The sequence below is a fragment of the Echiichthys vipera genome (genome assembly GCF_963691815.1).
Source record: "Echiichthys vipera genome assembly, chromosome: 14".
Classification (NCBI taxonomy): Eukaryota; Metazoa; Chordata; class Actinopteri; order Perciformes; family Trachinidae; genus Echiichthys; species Echiichthys vipera.
The window spans coordinates 21,388,101-21,403,162 of record NC_139839.1 but is presented as its reverse complement, the minus strand read 5'-3'; the positions used below and the strand labels follow the sequence as shown (position 1 = coordinate 21,403,162).

The window sequence follows — 15,062 nt, the reverse complement described above, 5'->3', positions numbered from 1 at the left end:
TATTAATTACCGCTTCTTGCTTCTCTCTCTGCTCTTGTCTCTGACTGCAGAGCCTCCGCATTATCATCTTCGAGTGTCAGGCTTTTTAGCTACTAAGCAGCTGAAAGAATAAGAGAGGGCAGGCACTGGCAAAGAATAGTAACAGTCAAGTTAACTGATCCCAACTGGTGAAAACAGAAAACCCAAGCTCTTATGGCTGGACTGAGAGGCTCTCGTCAGCTCTCGCAGTTTTTTCTGAGTGTAGACATCGACGGCCCCTGTGTTCAAATGTGACACTCTTGTATCAGCAGACCCTGTTTCCAATTATTTCTGAACCCTGACTCTACCACAAGGGCAGTAGTTAATGCGTGGAAAAGATTCACAGTGTCTCTCTGGAGAGCATTTCATTTCTCAGGGTGTGATGAGCTCCTTTGTTCTCACTTTAACTCTCAGCATCACATAATTGGCCACCATCTGGGGCTCTCATTCCTATTCTCCTCCTCCATCTCTTTCTCTTCTGTGTCTATCCAACCGCGCTCTCCACGTGCGCTGCATATGCTGCACGTTCATGGTAGGAAATCGTACATCTGTTGTCAATCCCTTAAACTTCCCTGAAACATTATGTAATGTCATAATGAAGACCGATTACTTAGACGGCTTGCCCTCGACATCTCTGAGGCCCACTGGAGAGCAGTGTGTTTGTTTTCTACTAGGGGAAAAAGACGGAGATGGATAAATGGGATGGCAAGAGAAAAAGAGAGAGAGAGAGAGAGATGTGAAGGAGGTCACACAGTGATCCTTTAGCCTTTAAATTATGACTTTCACTGGGCCCTTAGTCATCCTACAGCTCCAGCACAGCTTTCCTGCTTTGCTCTTCCTACACGGTTCACAGTTCACTCTTTATCCTTGGCAGAATCAAAAGTCTGTCCAACGCCTCCGACTTGTGCACAGCTGACATTTTAACCATTTCTGGCATCCCTTTACTCGTTATTGGTTAAACTCAGAATCTTTGCTTATCGCTTTCAAAGCTTAAATCCCTAATGTTGTTTGGCCACATGTGGGTTGGTCGGTCCACCACTGTTGGATGGACTGCCATGAAATTTAGTTCAGACACTCATGGCTCCTTCAAGATAAATGGAAATGATTTGATGCCTGATACTTTTATGACTTAATACTTGCCAAACAAGTTGCATTAAAGAAAACAAACTCCTGCTCTTACAGATAGGAAATTTTGCGTCAGTATTTGCCCATAATTAATGAGGACATCCTATCTGTGACTGCCAGAGATGCGTTTCCTTCAGGTACGTACAGTCCTTCCTTTCTTAAAAAGGTAATCCCAGACTTTGGATTTTTATTTATGTTTTAAAGATTGTTTTACTGGAATGGATCTCAGTTATTACTCAGTGATTTAAGTAATGATGGAGCACACTACAGACTTAAAGCAGAACTGTGGCTCAAAGTGCAACCAACGCTTGCTCACAGCACAAATGTATTTAGGCTACTTGCTCTACGTGATCAACATCGTTCCACTGATGTTTAAGCACTTCATCAGACTGTAAGGACATGCCAGTCCAACATACCGACATAAGGTTTTGCTGATGTCCTCCTTAAATCATTTTCTATAAGAAGATGACATTATAACAATACATCAGAATTTCTCATTCTTTCCTTTTCCTCCAAGCTGAGAACATCTGATTCCAAGAAAAACTCAACAAAAGCATCAAGCTGGATGACAAATGTTGATCAAACATGTCTATTTTGTTTTCTCACTCACACACTGGATTTGATATTTCAGGGGCTTTCCCTATTCTACTCACAAAAGGGAAAACAGCGGGTATGTGCACGTTTGCATGATCTAAGGATGCTCACAGGAGTGCATGTAGTTATTTAGGGCATGCAGATCCCAAGTGGCGGGTTGTGGATGTTTTAAGTGGGAACAAAGGCTTTCTAAGTGATGGTTGTGACGGAGGAGCTTCTTTATGAGAAGATGACAAGGGAAGACTTAAAATCCATCAAAACACTGCTATCAGCTCCACTGATCAAGGATCGTCTGATGAGGAAGTCGGCTTAATTGGGACTCATCAATAAAGAATAAGCACCATATGCTCAAACACAGACTATGAGGGATGAGCCTCATTAAAAAATATAGTGATAAAAGAAACAAAAAAAAACTATACGGAACAGAAATAATAAAATAAATGGGTTTAGGAGGAAAAGAGCAATGATGACTTGGAAGATCTTTGTTACTGAATGATTGTAGACGCCCCATCCATCTACAACCCCCACACCAACGCGTGCTTAGCCAGACAAAGGAGACACAGGCTAATAAAACCAGGTAATGTGGCAGACTGAAGTTATTGATATCATTTACAATGTATTAGCCCATCACCCAATGGTGTGTGTGTATGGGAGTTTCTCCCCAAGGGGGCTGAGCACACAGAGCAGAGTCCCATCTGTTAATATTGTTGACAGCTATGTGTGTGTGTGTGTGTGTGTGTGTGTGTGTGTGTGTGTGTGTGTGTGTGTGTGTGTGTGTGTGTGTGTGTGTGTGTGTGTGTGTGTGTGTGTGTGTGTGTGTGTATGTGTGTGTGTGTGTGTGTGTGTGTGTGTGTGTGTGTGTGGCCGCAGGGGGTTTGTAGGGTGGAAATATGACAGATCACAGCCCTAAATGACAGGGGGCAGAAAGAAAATAAATGACACCATCTATTAGACACTAATTTATATTAATACCTACACACTGAAGCATGGACACACACATTCGCACACACACCCTCATTAAAACCACCGAGCTCCTTGTTAAAAACAAACCTGCATGAAATGCCACCACCGTGCATGCCCCAGAGGCAAGACATTTTCCACAGACAATACATCAAAAAACAAAACAGTTGGGAGTCCCGGGCACAGTTTCCATGAAAGCAAAATAGCGGAAAATTTTTTTTTTTCCCCATTATTGTTAATTCTGTGCTTTAACATAAATTTTATTTAGAACAGGCTACACAATATAAAGAATCCAAAATACTTTAATTTTGAACTGCCACTTCCCCCATCTGCTTACAACTGTTTTTTCTAATGGCATTTTCTTCACTGTTTATTCTTACTGTAAACATGACTAAAGGCACCACTCACCAGGCTATATTTCATTCTCATGACATCCTGACGTTGGCATGATGTTTGATCGAGTGTAGAGAGATTAGATCAGAATTTGAGGCCCCGTATTTTCTGCTCTGGCTGAGTGCCATTGGTCCACAAGCTTCACCGCTAATTCTCTATATGGTCAGCCTGCTATTAGCCCAAACAACGGCACTTTCACCAATAAACCCTCGACATTGCATGTACTGTAAATGTCAAACTTTGCATCTAATGCTTTATGCGCAGGAAAGTGCTTCGATTCCTAAGTGGGAATGAGAGTGCAGATAGATGCTCACCCTAAAACTTTACAACCCCTCTGCACCCGTACTTTTACAGTAACTCCCGACTAATGCACGCACCCCTGTCCAGCTCCTCGGCCTCGATGAGGGGTTGAGCTAAGAGCTGCCAGGAAGAAACAGCTTCATCCTCCCTTTCTCTTTTCACTCCTAATGCCCAACTTCTCTGGCTCCCATCATCTCCGGGAAGCCGTTCTAAACTATCAGGTTACTGCCTATCGTGGGCCGACAACACTGTTGCGATGGGCGGTTGACATGTGCTCACCCTGGAATAAAATACAACCAAAACAACCCCCGGCGCCGTGCGGAGGATGATGGGAGGAGGAGAAGGGGAAGAGGGGGTGGAGAGGATGAGGTGGTGTCCCTTTGCTGGGGACACCGCTGGAGATGTTACATGACTCATAAGGAATAAAAGGATAATTTGATGTGGCTGCAGCAACGAGCTACGTACAGGACAGGACACTGCAGAGAACATGCAGTCCTTCATACACACACACAGTGTAAGATATGCAACACTGTGAGGAGGGCATTCAGATCAGCAAAATGTGGTGTTGGCCATGATTTCTAAAGTGATAGACTCTCAACAACCTGGATACCAGCATGTGCTGATTGTTATAATACAGGGCTTTTCAAAGTCTAATACTGCAGGGCATAAGTCACACAAAATTGAGACAACTGTCCTCTGCTAACAATTATAATCATGCGCTAAGTTCTGGCTATACAGTTCCCATAAATGGGAACTTTTGGAGATGAAAATACGAAGTATAATGTTACTATGAAGTCAGTTTGTTCGCTGTGAGCTACGAAAAACAACAATCTTTTTTGCCTGTGGCAAACTGGCACCACAAAAGTATGCTGAACTTGCCTTAAGCAGTACCCGTTTGAAATGTTTGGTGTTCAGACATCTTTCACTGGATTACTTTGATGCTGAAGAAAACATGATGATTTTCTCTTGTGATGCAGAAACGAGAAGCGTCTTTTTTCTTTTTAAATTTCCATATATCTAGAGCCTTGAGAAAGACTTATTTACAGTGGAATCCCATTTTCTCTCTCTTCCTTACCAGTGCGACAGCCAAAATGACCGAGGGTGCTGGTGGGTGTATGAAAGACAACAGCCCTAAGAGGTGAGCCCAGGGGAGGCGGGGATGGGGTGCACAAGGGCCAGATTACCAGATGAAAGCATTGCTGACTCTGGGTGATATGATGCATCCCTGCTACACAAAGCACCGGGCCTGTTAACCTAAACAGTTACATAACTGGTCCTCCGAAGACAAGGATCGCAAGCTACAGCCAACACATGAGGGTCACTTGGGAGAACTTGCGCAGCCCACGAGGCAGAGCAGGAGACTGTCTTTTCAGTCAGTTTGTTGTCCCTGAATAGCAGAAGATAATAAATAACCAATGTCTCAGACTGTAACTGGGGTCACACCATCTGTGCGATAAGTGTGTTTAGCCAGAGGACAGTCACTGCTGAAAGAGAAAAAATATCAGGGACAACATGCTAAAGAAATGACACACTGGAAGCACCTTCGGGAGCTGATACTGATACATTTTCCAAATTGCCTGCTCAGAGACATTTAAGAATGAATTTGTGTTGCGGGTTTGAGAGACAGAGGGAGAAAAACCCTGCACTGTTGCCATTTAATGGAGGATTAGCAACGTGACCTTGGAGGTCACAGGTTATCTGCTTGGGGGACGACTGCTGGTTGAAGGGCTGGAAATAAATGGTGGCATTTTGCTCTGTGGACAAGCAACTCAATCAAGCTAACACGAGTGTGCTACAGTCAGCTTTGTCTTACACTTTTCCTTCACTGTGTTGGTGTGAGCATGTGCATAGAGGCGTAACAAACCAACAGTACTGCATCAAAGATCCTACAGGTTTCCTTGTCACTATCAAAATTAAACCTCTGGCACAAATCTTAACATCTTCTGATGACGGAGGCGATCAGCTTTCTCATCGGTGACCAAGTGAAGGAACAAAAGTGGGTAAAAAAAGAACACTTCCAGCCCGATATGCCCATTTACGGTCAGTCAGTATTCCACAAGCTTGTTAAATAAATCAGAGGGTCTCCAGAGAGGAAAGCAAAACATTGAGGGCTCCTTCTAAACTCAGCTTCACCAGGAAAAGCAAACAGCTCGGGTCCAAGTAAAGGTCTCTTTGGTTATGCACTGTGGACTGTAGAGCACACGTGTGTCCCTCTGGCTAATTCTTTGCAAAAATATGTATAATACCTACGGTTCCCTGGCTGCCATATCCATATGACATGAGATATCTGTGTAATGTGATGAAACATCAGCCCCACCGTGTCTCTAAACCATACATAAACACTGTGCACTCAGATAAAAAAAACTCTTTACTCAGGATTTCATCATGTTTAAGTGACAAAACAAAATTGCAACCAGGCGTGAGAATGAAACTCTGGTGGTAAATTTTAACTTGGAAAAAAAAGAAAGGGAGGGGAAATAGAAATTTATGTCCTATCATACGGTACCATGTGGTGTTGACCATTATCTCTCAAAGGGATAGTTTGCCTATTTAGAAGTGGGTTTGTATGATGTATCCATAGAGTGTTACCTACAGTAAATGATGGTTACCACGGCGCCAGTTTGAAGAAGCAGAGAGAGACACAAAAGCTGCTGTGGACGGGGGCAGCAGCAAAAAATACGGAAGCCACCTTAAAAAAAAATCAATATCACTTTACGTTATACTTGGAATATCTTCATGGTTTTACCTTGTCATCAGACAGCCCTTTCCTTTGGCACTACATTTTCTCAATGTATTCCTACACCAATTGTGCTTAGCACTGTATTACTCCACAGACCTGCTGTTTGAGCCAGACTTTCAGTGGTTTATGGAATAAACAAATACAAGAAAACAAAATCGAGAGATGGGGACACTTCTGTGGAAACGGGAGGAAAGCGCTGTCTGAAGGTAAAGCTTTTAAAGAAATTAAATATAGTACACATTTGAACTGAAATAGATTTTTACAGGTGTGCTTTAGGTGACTAAAATACATTCAGCTGCTGCTTCCATCCACAGCAGTACATTGATAGCTTCAGTGTGAGTACTCTTGCCTGCTTCTCCAAACAGGCCATTATCTACTGTTAATACACTGACTAAATAATAATAATAATAATACATTTAATTTACATAGCGCTTTTCTGGACTCAAAGTCAACTAAAGATAAGCACCTCATACAACCCCATTTGAAAATAGCCAAACTATCTCTTAAGTGATACCAGCAAAGTGCTGATCACTGCTATGTTTACATAATTTGGGAACTCTCTGGGTTAAAATAGGAAGTGTAGTGTTACTATGGAGACACTTTGTTAGCTGTGAGCTACAACTTGAGCCCCCTTGTTTGAACTATGGAAAATTGGCACCAAAAAAGTATGCTGAATAAGCTATCAGCCAACTATCAAATCTGTTGCGCCCGTTAATCCCTGTTATAATGTCCAACAACCTTAGGTGATCAAATGTCCAACCCCAAAACATTTCAGTTACTATCATACAGTATATGACAAAGAAATGCCTCCACATTTTAGATGCTGGAACCAGAATTATTTGACTATCAAAATAGTTGCCAATTAATTTTCTTTTTGCAGCTCTACACAGCTGATCCAACGAGTGGAGACAGTTTCTCTATAACATACACAGCCCCTTCTGTAGTATACACTCACACAGTATTCCCACCCTCTCAGTCTGGGATAGAACATGCCATTCTCTCTCTCTCTCTATTTCTATCCCCCCTCTTGATTTTCCCCTTCTCACAGCGAGCTAGAGAACATGTGGTGTATTTATTTGGGTTTTTTTGGCTGTTGTTGGCTGAAAGTGGATGTTCCCAGCAGCAGCAGCAGCAGCGCTTGTCTCTTTGACTGGCAGCCGCCCAAGGAGGGGTAGGCTTTACTGTCATATAAGATTAAATTAAATGAAATTTTATTTATAGTGGCGAATCATAACACAAGTTATCTCAGGACACTTTCCATATAGAGTAGGTCAAGACACAATATACAACGCCGAACCATTGATGAACCACTGTATCTCAGTTTAAAGATGGAACCGACCACGTTAAACAGAGAAAAGTATTAGTATATTATTCATCTGGATGATTGTGTGCCTAAACATTCTGAGGTAGAACGAATTCTAAAGTCTATCCACTGTGACAACTGAGGAGTACCTGTTAAAAGACAGCGCACACTGACAAACTAAAATGTGAAGTCCTTTTCCTTCCTTAATTACTTTGCGCACACACGTTCAGTATGTGCACAATTACTTTTTTAATCCTCTCATAGGTCATCTTTCATCAGGAGTCGACCCAATTAACCCAATTACACAGGTAAGGCAAGGTTTAATTATTTTCCATCACACTACCCTCAGAGGCAAAGATTGACAGGTAGCTATCGTTAGATTTCTCATCTCCATACAGTGGTTGTCTCTTATTTATTTTAGAAAGATCCATGGTCATAAGAAGAATAAATCCGATGCCACATTAAGATGCATGTGGATCTGATACAGCTGAACAAGGACAATATGTCTCACTCATCCTCATTTACTCTTCAGAGGAAATCAAAGGAAACACTCAAGGACACAAACTATTTGAATGAGGAAAGCATGTGGTGGTGCCAAACAGGAAATGCTACAACAAATGTGTTGCAGGCTTTTTTTTCCCTTTTCAAAGACTGTTTGAAAGATGAACAACAGGAACTTAGGTCTGAGATGAAAACATACCCATCAAAGAACATAGGAATTATGAGATATTTTTGACATGCATCCTTTCCTTTAAAATGCAACCAATGATTCATGTTTGCCCCACTTTGTCTCTTTGTTAGACAGGAGATTTGGATTCCCATTGCAGCTTGCCATTGATGTTGCTTTTACCTGCGACTACAAATGTAATTTTATTTGCAGCGGCGACAAAGAAAACTTGAAAAGTTTGAACAGATTTATATCTTCTGTTAAGTTTGGAGAGTTAAAGTATCAGAAGCAGGTTCAAAAATAACCTGCCGCTCGTTCACCCCTGGCACTGACGCATGCGTCACTTGAGAAAAATGCTGATTATAAGAGCTGCTAAAACCCTCAGAGCTGACCCAAAATTCAAGAAGCTCTGTTGAGTGCAGAGGAGAAAACTGGACTCAATTGCGGGGAAAATGACAGGAGTCAAGCTTCACTCGACCAAACAGATTTTTTCAAAGAAGTTCTGGAAAAATGGAAATACGACTCCTCTGCTTGTGCAAAAACTAAACAACGATGCAGAGGGGAGAGCAGCGCTTTGCCTCAATACCCAGAAACCACAGATTTCACTGTGTAGGCAGGATCTAGTTAACAAGACTGAAAGGGATTTTTATAGGAACTATTCTCACAAGACAGGGGAAAGCCCCCTTTAATAAACTCTCTCCCAGACTATTAATCCAACCAGCGTCATTAGAGGCCACCACGACAAAACCACTCCATTGTGCGTCGAGGCTAGACACCTAATTAAAATGAGTCACATGTTGGTAAAAGACACACAGAAGTATCTCTTTGTGTATGGGTTGATTCTGTGATGGCCTGTCAGCAGCTGTCCTCTTACCTGGACTTGCCCTTTTCCCATGATCTTGTCAACAATCTCGTTGTCGTCCTTGTTGAGCAGGCTTTTATCGTAACAGTTCTCGTAGCACAGGATCCGCAGGTACTGGGAGCCCTCCAACTCTATTTCAAACTCCTATTCAAACACACACATACAGAAAAGGAGAATAAAACATTTGCTATTGCACCGAGACAAGAAAGCACAGCAAAAGGAGGTGTCTCTGTGACTGACTTCGTTCCACTGTGGCTCTGTGGTGTCCCTGAAGACACGAGTCTTGGCCTTGCTGACAAAGTATCCATAGGAGTCCACTTCAAGGGTGCAGTATAGATCTAGGAGGAAAAACAGAAGACAGAAAACAGATCCATCAAGAACACTGACCACTGAAAAAGTACTGAATAAACATTTCAGTTTTAAGTGCTTTTCCATTGTGACATGATGAAATTATGGAAATATAATGATAACTGTGTTTCAGAAACATAATGCACACTCTGGAGTTAAATCTCATTTGTATCATTTTGTACTAAAAGTACAGCCATTAAACAGCTATTACAGTCATTAAAACATATTTTCCCATTTTAGTGGGAAACTATGTCATTGTATGAAGATAATGTCTTTTCATTCAAGATGAACATAAATGCAGGCTTGATTAGCAGGGCTGTAACAGTTATTGTCTAATCTACCAATTCTTTTCTCCCTTAATCAATTAAGTGTTTGGTCTAGAAAATGTCAGCAAATACAATAAAATACCAACAAGTTTCCGAAGCCCATGAAGAGGGCTTAAAATGTTTTGTCCAACCAAAAAAAAAAACTACTTTAACAATCAATCGATTATCAAAATAGTTGCTGACTACTTTTCAAATCAATCAACTAATCGAAAACAATCCTTCCAGCTTGTGTGTCGTTTATAATCATTATCTGGAGAATGGAACATCCTATTGAATGGAAGTACTTCTGTGCTGCCAACGCTGGATCAATATTTGCAGTGCTAAAGGCAACATTTCACTGACATCACTTTGTAGCACTCCATCAAAGTTCAACGGCAGTCACAATCATATAACAACAACAATGATAATTATATACACAGTCTCCACTATAAGTCACTCAAGTCAAAATCATATAACAATAATAATAATAATAACAATAATATAAACATTCTTCACTGTCATCCACATCTGAACCCATGTTCACGTAGAAATGTTTGAAAGTAGAATTTCTAATGAAGGCTTTCACTAAGACAGAAAGTGAGAATCTAATTCGGCCGTCAGATTTGCAGTGACTGCGCTTAAAGATTAAAAATGTTACGTCTCATCAAAGTGAAAAAGCCCTTCAAATTGTCGATGGGTCGTCAGCTGACAGACATCAATCTGCCGCTTGTGTGCACAACATTCAGGACCAGAGGACCTTCTTCCACTTCCTCATACCACAGCTGGCGCTCCCCGGAGATCAGCTCACACTCAATTCTTACACGGAGCAATTAAGTCTGTTAATGTGTTCCTTTAAATGCTGTTGTAGCAGTTCCTGCAGACCTCGCTGCCGGCTGTCTGTTAAGTGTCAATAGTACGTCCTGCAGCCAGGACCTGGTCCCTCGGGTCAACCTCCATCTGACAGCATGATGGATGGATGTACCTCTCGACCTTTCACCAGGAGAATCACCGAGATTGGGCGAGGGAGCCAGAGAGTCGGGAGGGCTGGTTTAATCTCATATACATATAAAACACTTGCAGAGTGACAGAGGGTCTGTTTACACTGCAACATCAAAAACAACAGCCTGACCTGTGCTTCGGTTGATGTTATGGAGAGATAGCAGGCGAACCACCTGGGTGAGCTGTGACTGACTGGAGCTAACATTCATATGTTTCAATACAACTATCCCTAACAGGACTCTACAGTATAATCTCATTCCATCTGGTCTCGTTCCTTCTTTGTTTGTTTTCTCAGCCTCCTGAAAGGCTCTGGCATAATTACTCCCAACGAGGAAGAGATTAGTGCCGGTGCTATGAGGGAAGTTTGGCGGAGAGGAATTCAGTGTGGCCATCTGGGGAATATTAATAAAAATGAAGCCGTTATCGTACGCTTCCGCTACATACGGAAGCAGAACAGCTCGAAGGCCGTCACCTCTGCTTTGGCATTCCAAAAATATACACACACCCTGTCAGGATTTTCTGCAGTATAGGAAAAGTATAGAAACTCATCCAGTTAGTTCATACTGCGGCACACAGATGCAATTCAGTTTGGCACTTTTTTTTTAAGGCTACCAAAACAGCTGTTGCTTATGTTCAATTTAGAAAAAAATAGTAGTGAGGGCATCTGAGACACTACTGTGATTTAAACCACTCGTTTCATCTAGCCCCCAGAGAAGAGTGTATTCATGGTCCAGAGCAGCTCCCACTTTCCTCTGGAAGTTGATTTCCTCTCCATCTGAAATGGGTTTGTGTGCCTGGACCTAAAATTCAAACAAGGCCATGGAGTGCATATTTAGAGAGGTCTTTCTGTGTCCTTGCAGTGGATCCAGGAGGGCTTTGAGAAGTAGGACAGAGTGAAAGAGGCCTGGAACTCCATACGTTTTTATTTTCCTGGCAGGTCACCATCAGGCTGTGAGCACGAGGGGGATAAATTGGTCAGCATGGGGTCTCTGACCCTAAATGCAGGGGTTAATGAATGCCATCCTCTTCCATCTCAATTAACTGAGACCTGCAGCCGTTGTGGTGCGTGTTTTTATTCAGGAGACTAATCTTTGCCCGAGGATGTGTTGAATGCTGGGTCAAACTGTGGGCTCACAGAATCAGGAGAGAAGTGATAATCAGCTAAACTAATCAGTCTCTACAGCTACAGGTCTCAGCCACCAGAGCAGCTATCTGGAAAAAATATTCCTCTGAGAGAACAAAATAAGGAGGAAACAGGCATAATCCAATTGCTTTTATAGAATCCAGAAGGAGAAAACTCATAAAAGCTTGGTGAACAATGAATGTGAATGGCTGCATTTGATTACACGCAGAAATCACAAGAGTCTTGAGAACAAGTGAACACTGGCAGCAGTGTTTTCTTTTCTTTTTTATGGGAACAGTGGCGAGTGACAAAGACCTTGGTCCTGATTCAAGCTGATGCAAATCTGTTATATAACTTCTTTCTTTTGTCCGGTAGCAACTGCACAATTATTCCATTATTAGGTAAATATATAAGGTTTGAATCTCCTCGGGTATTGTCGGGCAGGCTCATGCTACTCACTGCAGACTGCTAGAGCTGTGCTCACTTCAAATGCCTGTGGGAATTCTCTGTGCGAATAACTGTTGCAGTTCATTTTGATCTGAACAAACTCTTTCTATGTAGCACGGGCAACTGCAGTTTCACAACATCAAGTTGCAGCAGCTGTCGAATACGTGAAGGGGGAAGAATGAATAGTGTCACTTGCTGACACTCACATATACTCAGAAATAAACCAAGAACAAAGTGAACATGTTTTGCACCTCTTTACTAGGTCACGTCTCCCATTGAATTTTTTTTACTTTCGAGTTTTTGGGAGATGCTCAACTCCCAGCTCCTTCCTCTGTGACCCAGTTTGACTACTTTGCCCTGGGCTGGATTTAAAGCCCTTTCCCACTGAGGGGAGATTGTTGTGACATAAATAACTCAGCTCCAATAAGATATTCTGGTACATGCATATGTGATTTTCAATCAAAGCTGGAACAAAAAGAGGCTACTGTTGATGATTATAAGTTTACTTAAACTGAACCACTGAATAATGACTGCTATTTCAAGTCATTACACAAATTCTGATATGATAATAATTACCATATGCATCAACAGAAGGCACATACTACACACACTATTATGCAAAAGAGCAGCAAATCTGCTCCACAATTCGCACAGAACGCACAGCAGAGACAGTGAAGGAGAACCACATCGGACCTGGAACACAAACAGGCTAAGTTACACAACATCGCCGCACAAAATCTATGTAAAAAAGGGAATTTGATCCCATCATTAAGTTACATCAGGAGGAAATGGTGTAATTTAGTCATTTGTGGCATTAGAGGGAATTATAAAAGCAGCAGTATTTTGAACACAATGTCCCCCATATGATCAATTAAATTTTATTTATAGTGCCGAATCATAACAAAAGTTATCTCAGGACACTTTACAGAGTAGGTAAAGACCACACTCTATGACTTATTTATGGTTTACAGAGACCCAACAATTCCCCCGTAGAGTACTGTGGCGTTGAAAACCTTCCCTATTACAGACAGGAACGTCAGACAGACCCAGCTCTATGGAGGACGGACATCTGTCTGCACCGGTTGTGGAGGAAGAAAAGGAGAGAGAAAGATGTCACAGAGGTGTTTTCAAAACATAGTGCCACACAGCGCTGGATGGGCTTGATAATCAGGACTTTACAGGGATATATTAAAAATGTTACCAACATCCATTTATCTCTGAAAGAGGTTAACAAACACACACTTCTAACTAGTGCTGGGGGGTGTGATATGAATTTGACATGTACCATCATACTGGTGCAAAGCTTAAACAATTGCTGTAACTCTTCAAAAGGCAGAAAAATATATAATATTGCTGCTGTGAAGAGCTTGGGGAAAGCTGTGAGTGTATTGAGTATTAACTGCTTCTCCTTCTTACTAATTATTTTACCTTTTAACACATGAATTAATAACCCAGTCTTTCACAGGGCAAAACACCAGGACGCAACAGTTTGTGACAAATAAAAAAATTGTATCACTAATAACTCTACATCTACAATTATATATATATATATATATATATATATATATATATATATATATATATATATATATATATATATATATATATATAGTCTATGTACTCCTGGCAGTAGGATAAACCTATAGTGAGGCCCAGTCATACAAAAAATATTAAAAATACTGTGATATACTGTCAAACTCTTACAAAAAAGGATACACATTTTTTGATCATACTGCCTAACACTACTGCTGACACAACAGTCAGTTGAATACAAAATGTTTATAAATGTTTAAACCAGACGATGCAACACTTCAAATGACTACTAATGCAACACATAACAATTGAATCATTTTCCAGAAAATGCTCAATTAAGTGAAGTGGGTAAAAGTAAAAGGTTTGTATTAATAAAATGTATTAATGCATAATAAAAGTCTCAATAAACTCTTTATACTTAACATAAAATTTTTAACTGAAGACAAACAGCTGTAGTGGTAATTAAAAGGCCGGGCAAACGTACTCATTTACGCATCAAAGGTACAGTCAGCACACGCACACACGCACACACGCACACACACACACACACACACACACACACACACACACACACACACACACACACACACACACACACACACACACACACACACACACACACACACACACACACACACACACACACACACACACACACACACACACACACACACACACACACACACACACACACACACACACACACACACACACACACACACACACACACACACACACACACACACACACACACACACACACACACAGCTAAGCCCTAACCTAAAAACACAGGTGCAGCAGTGGTGCACAGCAGTGTGACTAATACATGAACAGAGAGACCCATGGAGGGATGTAGAGCTGGGGTGTGTAAATTGAAGTGAAGCATACATTAGAACTAATAATATCAATTCTGAACTATTGCCTGTAAAGCTTTAGTTGCACATATGGTCTTTTAACTATCACATTATATTTCCATGCAGCATGTTTTAAACACTGTGGGACGTCCATGCTGACTTTCTTTGTTTTGTCTTTCTGCTGAAATCAGCATCAGTTACTTCTTTTGCTGGACTGGAGTCAAGAGGAGGGTTCGTTTGTTTTCTTCACCTGATGTGAAACAGTCGGAGAAAGGCTTTTAACATGTATAAACTCTGCATACAGTAAGTGCATTCACGCTCCACCACAACCCTGATATTTACACTCTGTTCACTTCTGACCCCCATTGATTTGAACACTGTTAACACTTGTAGTTCTGGGTTTTGTTACATTACAATAGACCCTATTTATTAAGGGATTTTAAGGAAGAATGCCTACTCTGGTGGTACCACCACCTTATAAGGCCCATACT

General features: G+C 41.4%; 1 protein-coding gene across 3 annotated transcripts in view; it reads right to left on the bottom strand.

Moving 5' to 3' along the window:
• Positions 1–15,062, bottom strand: part of abr (ABR activator of RhoGEF and GTPase) — a 135,082-nt gene that overhangs the window by 29,825 nt on the left and 90,195 nt on the right. For all 3 annotated transcript variants that reach the window (XM_083927026.1, XM_083927027.1, XM_083927029.1), the window contains 2 exons: positions 9,203–9,300; positions 8,975–9,106 (listed from right to left, as the gene is read on the bottom strand). In XM_083927026.1, the coding sequence (XP_083783152.1) occupies positions 8,975–9,106; positions 9,203–9,300 (230 nt within the window). The remainder of the gene's footprint in view (positions 1–8,974; positions 9,107–9,202; positions 9,301–15,062) is intronic.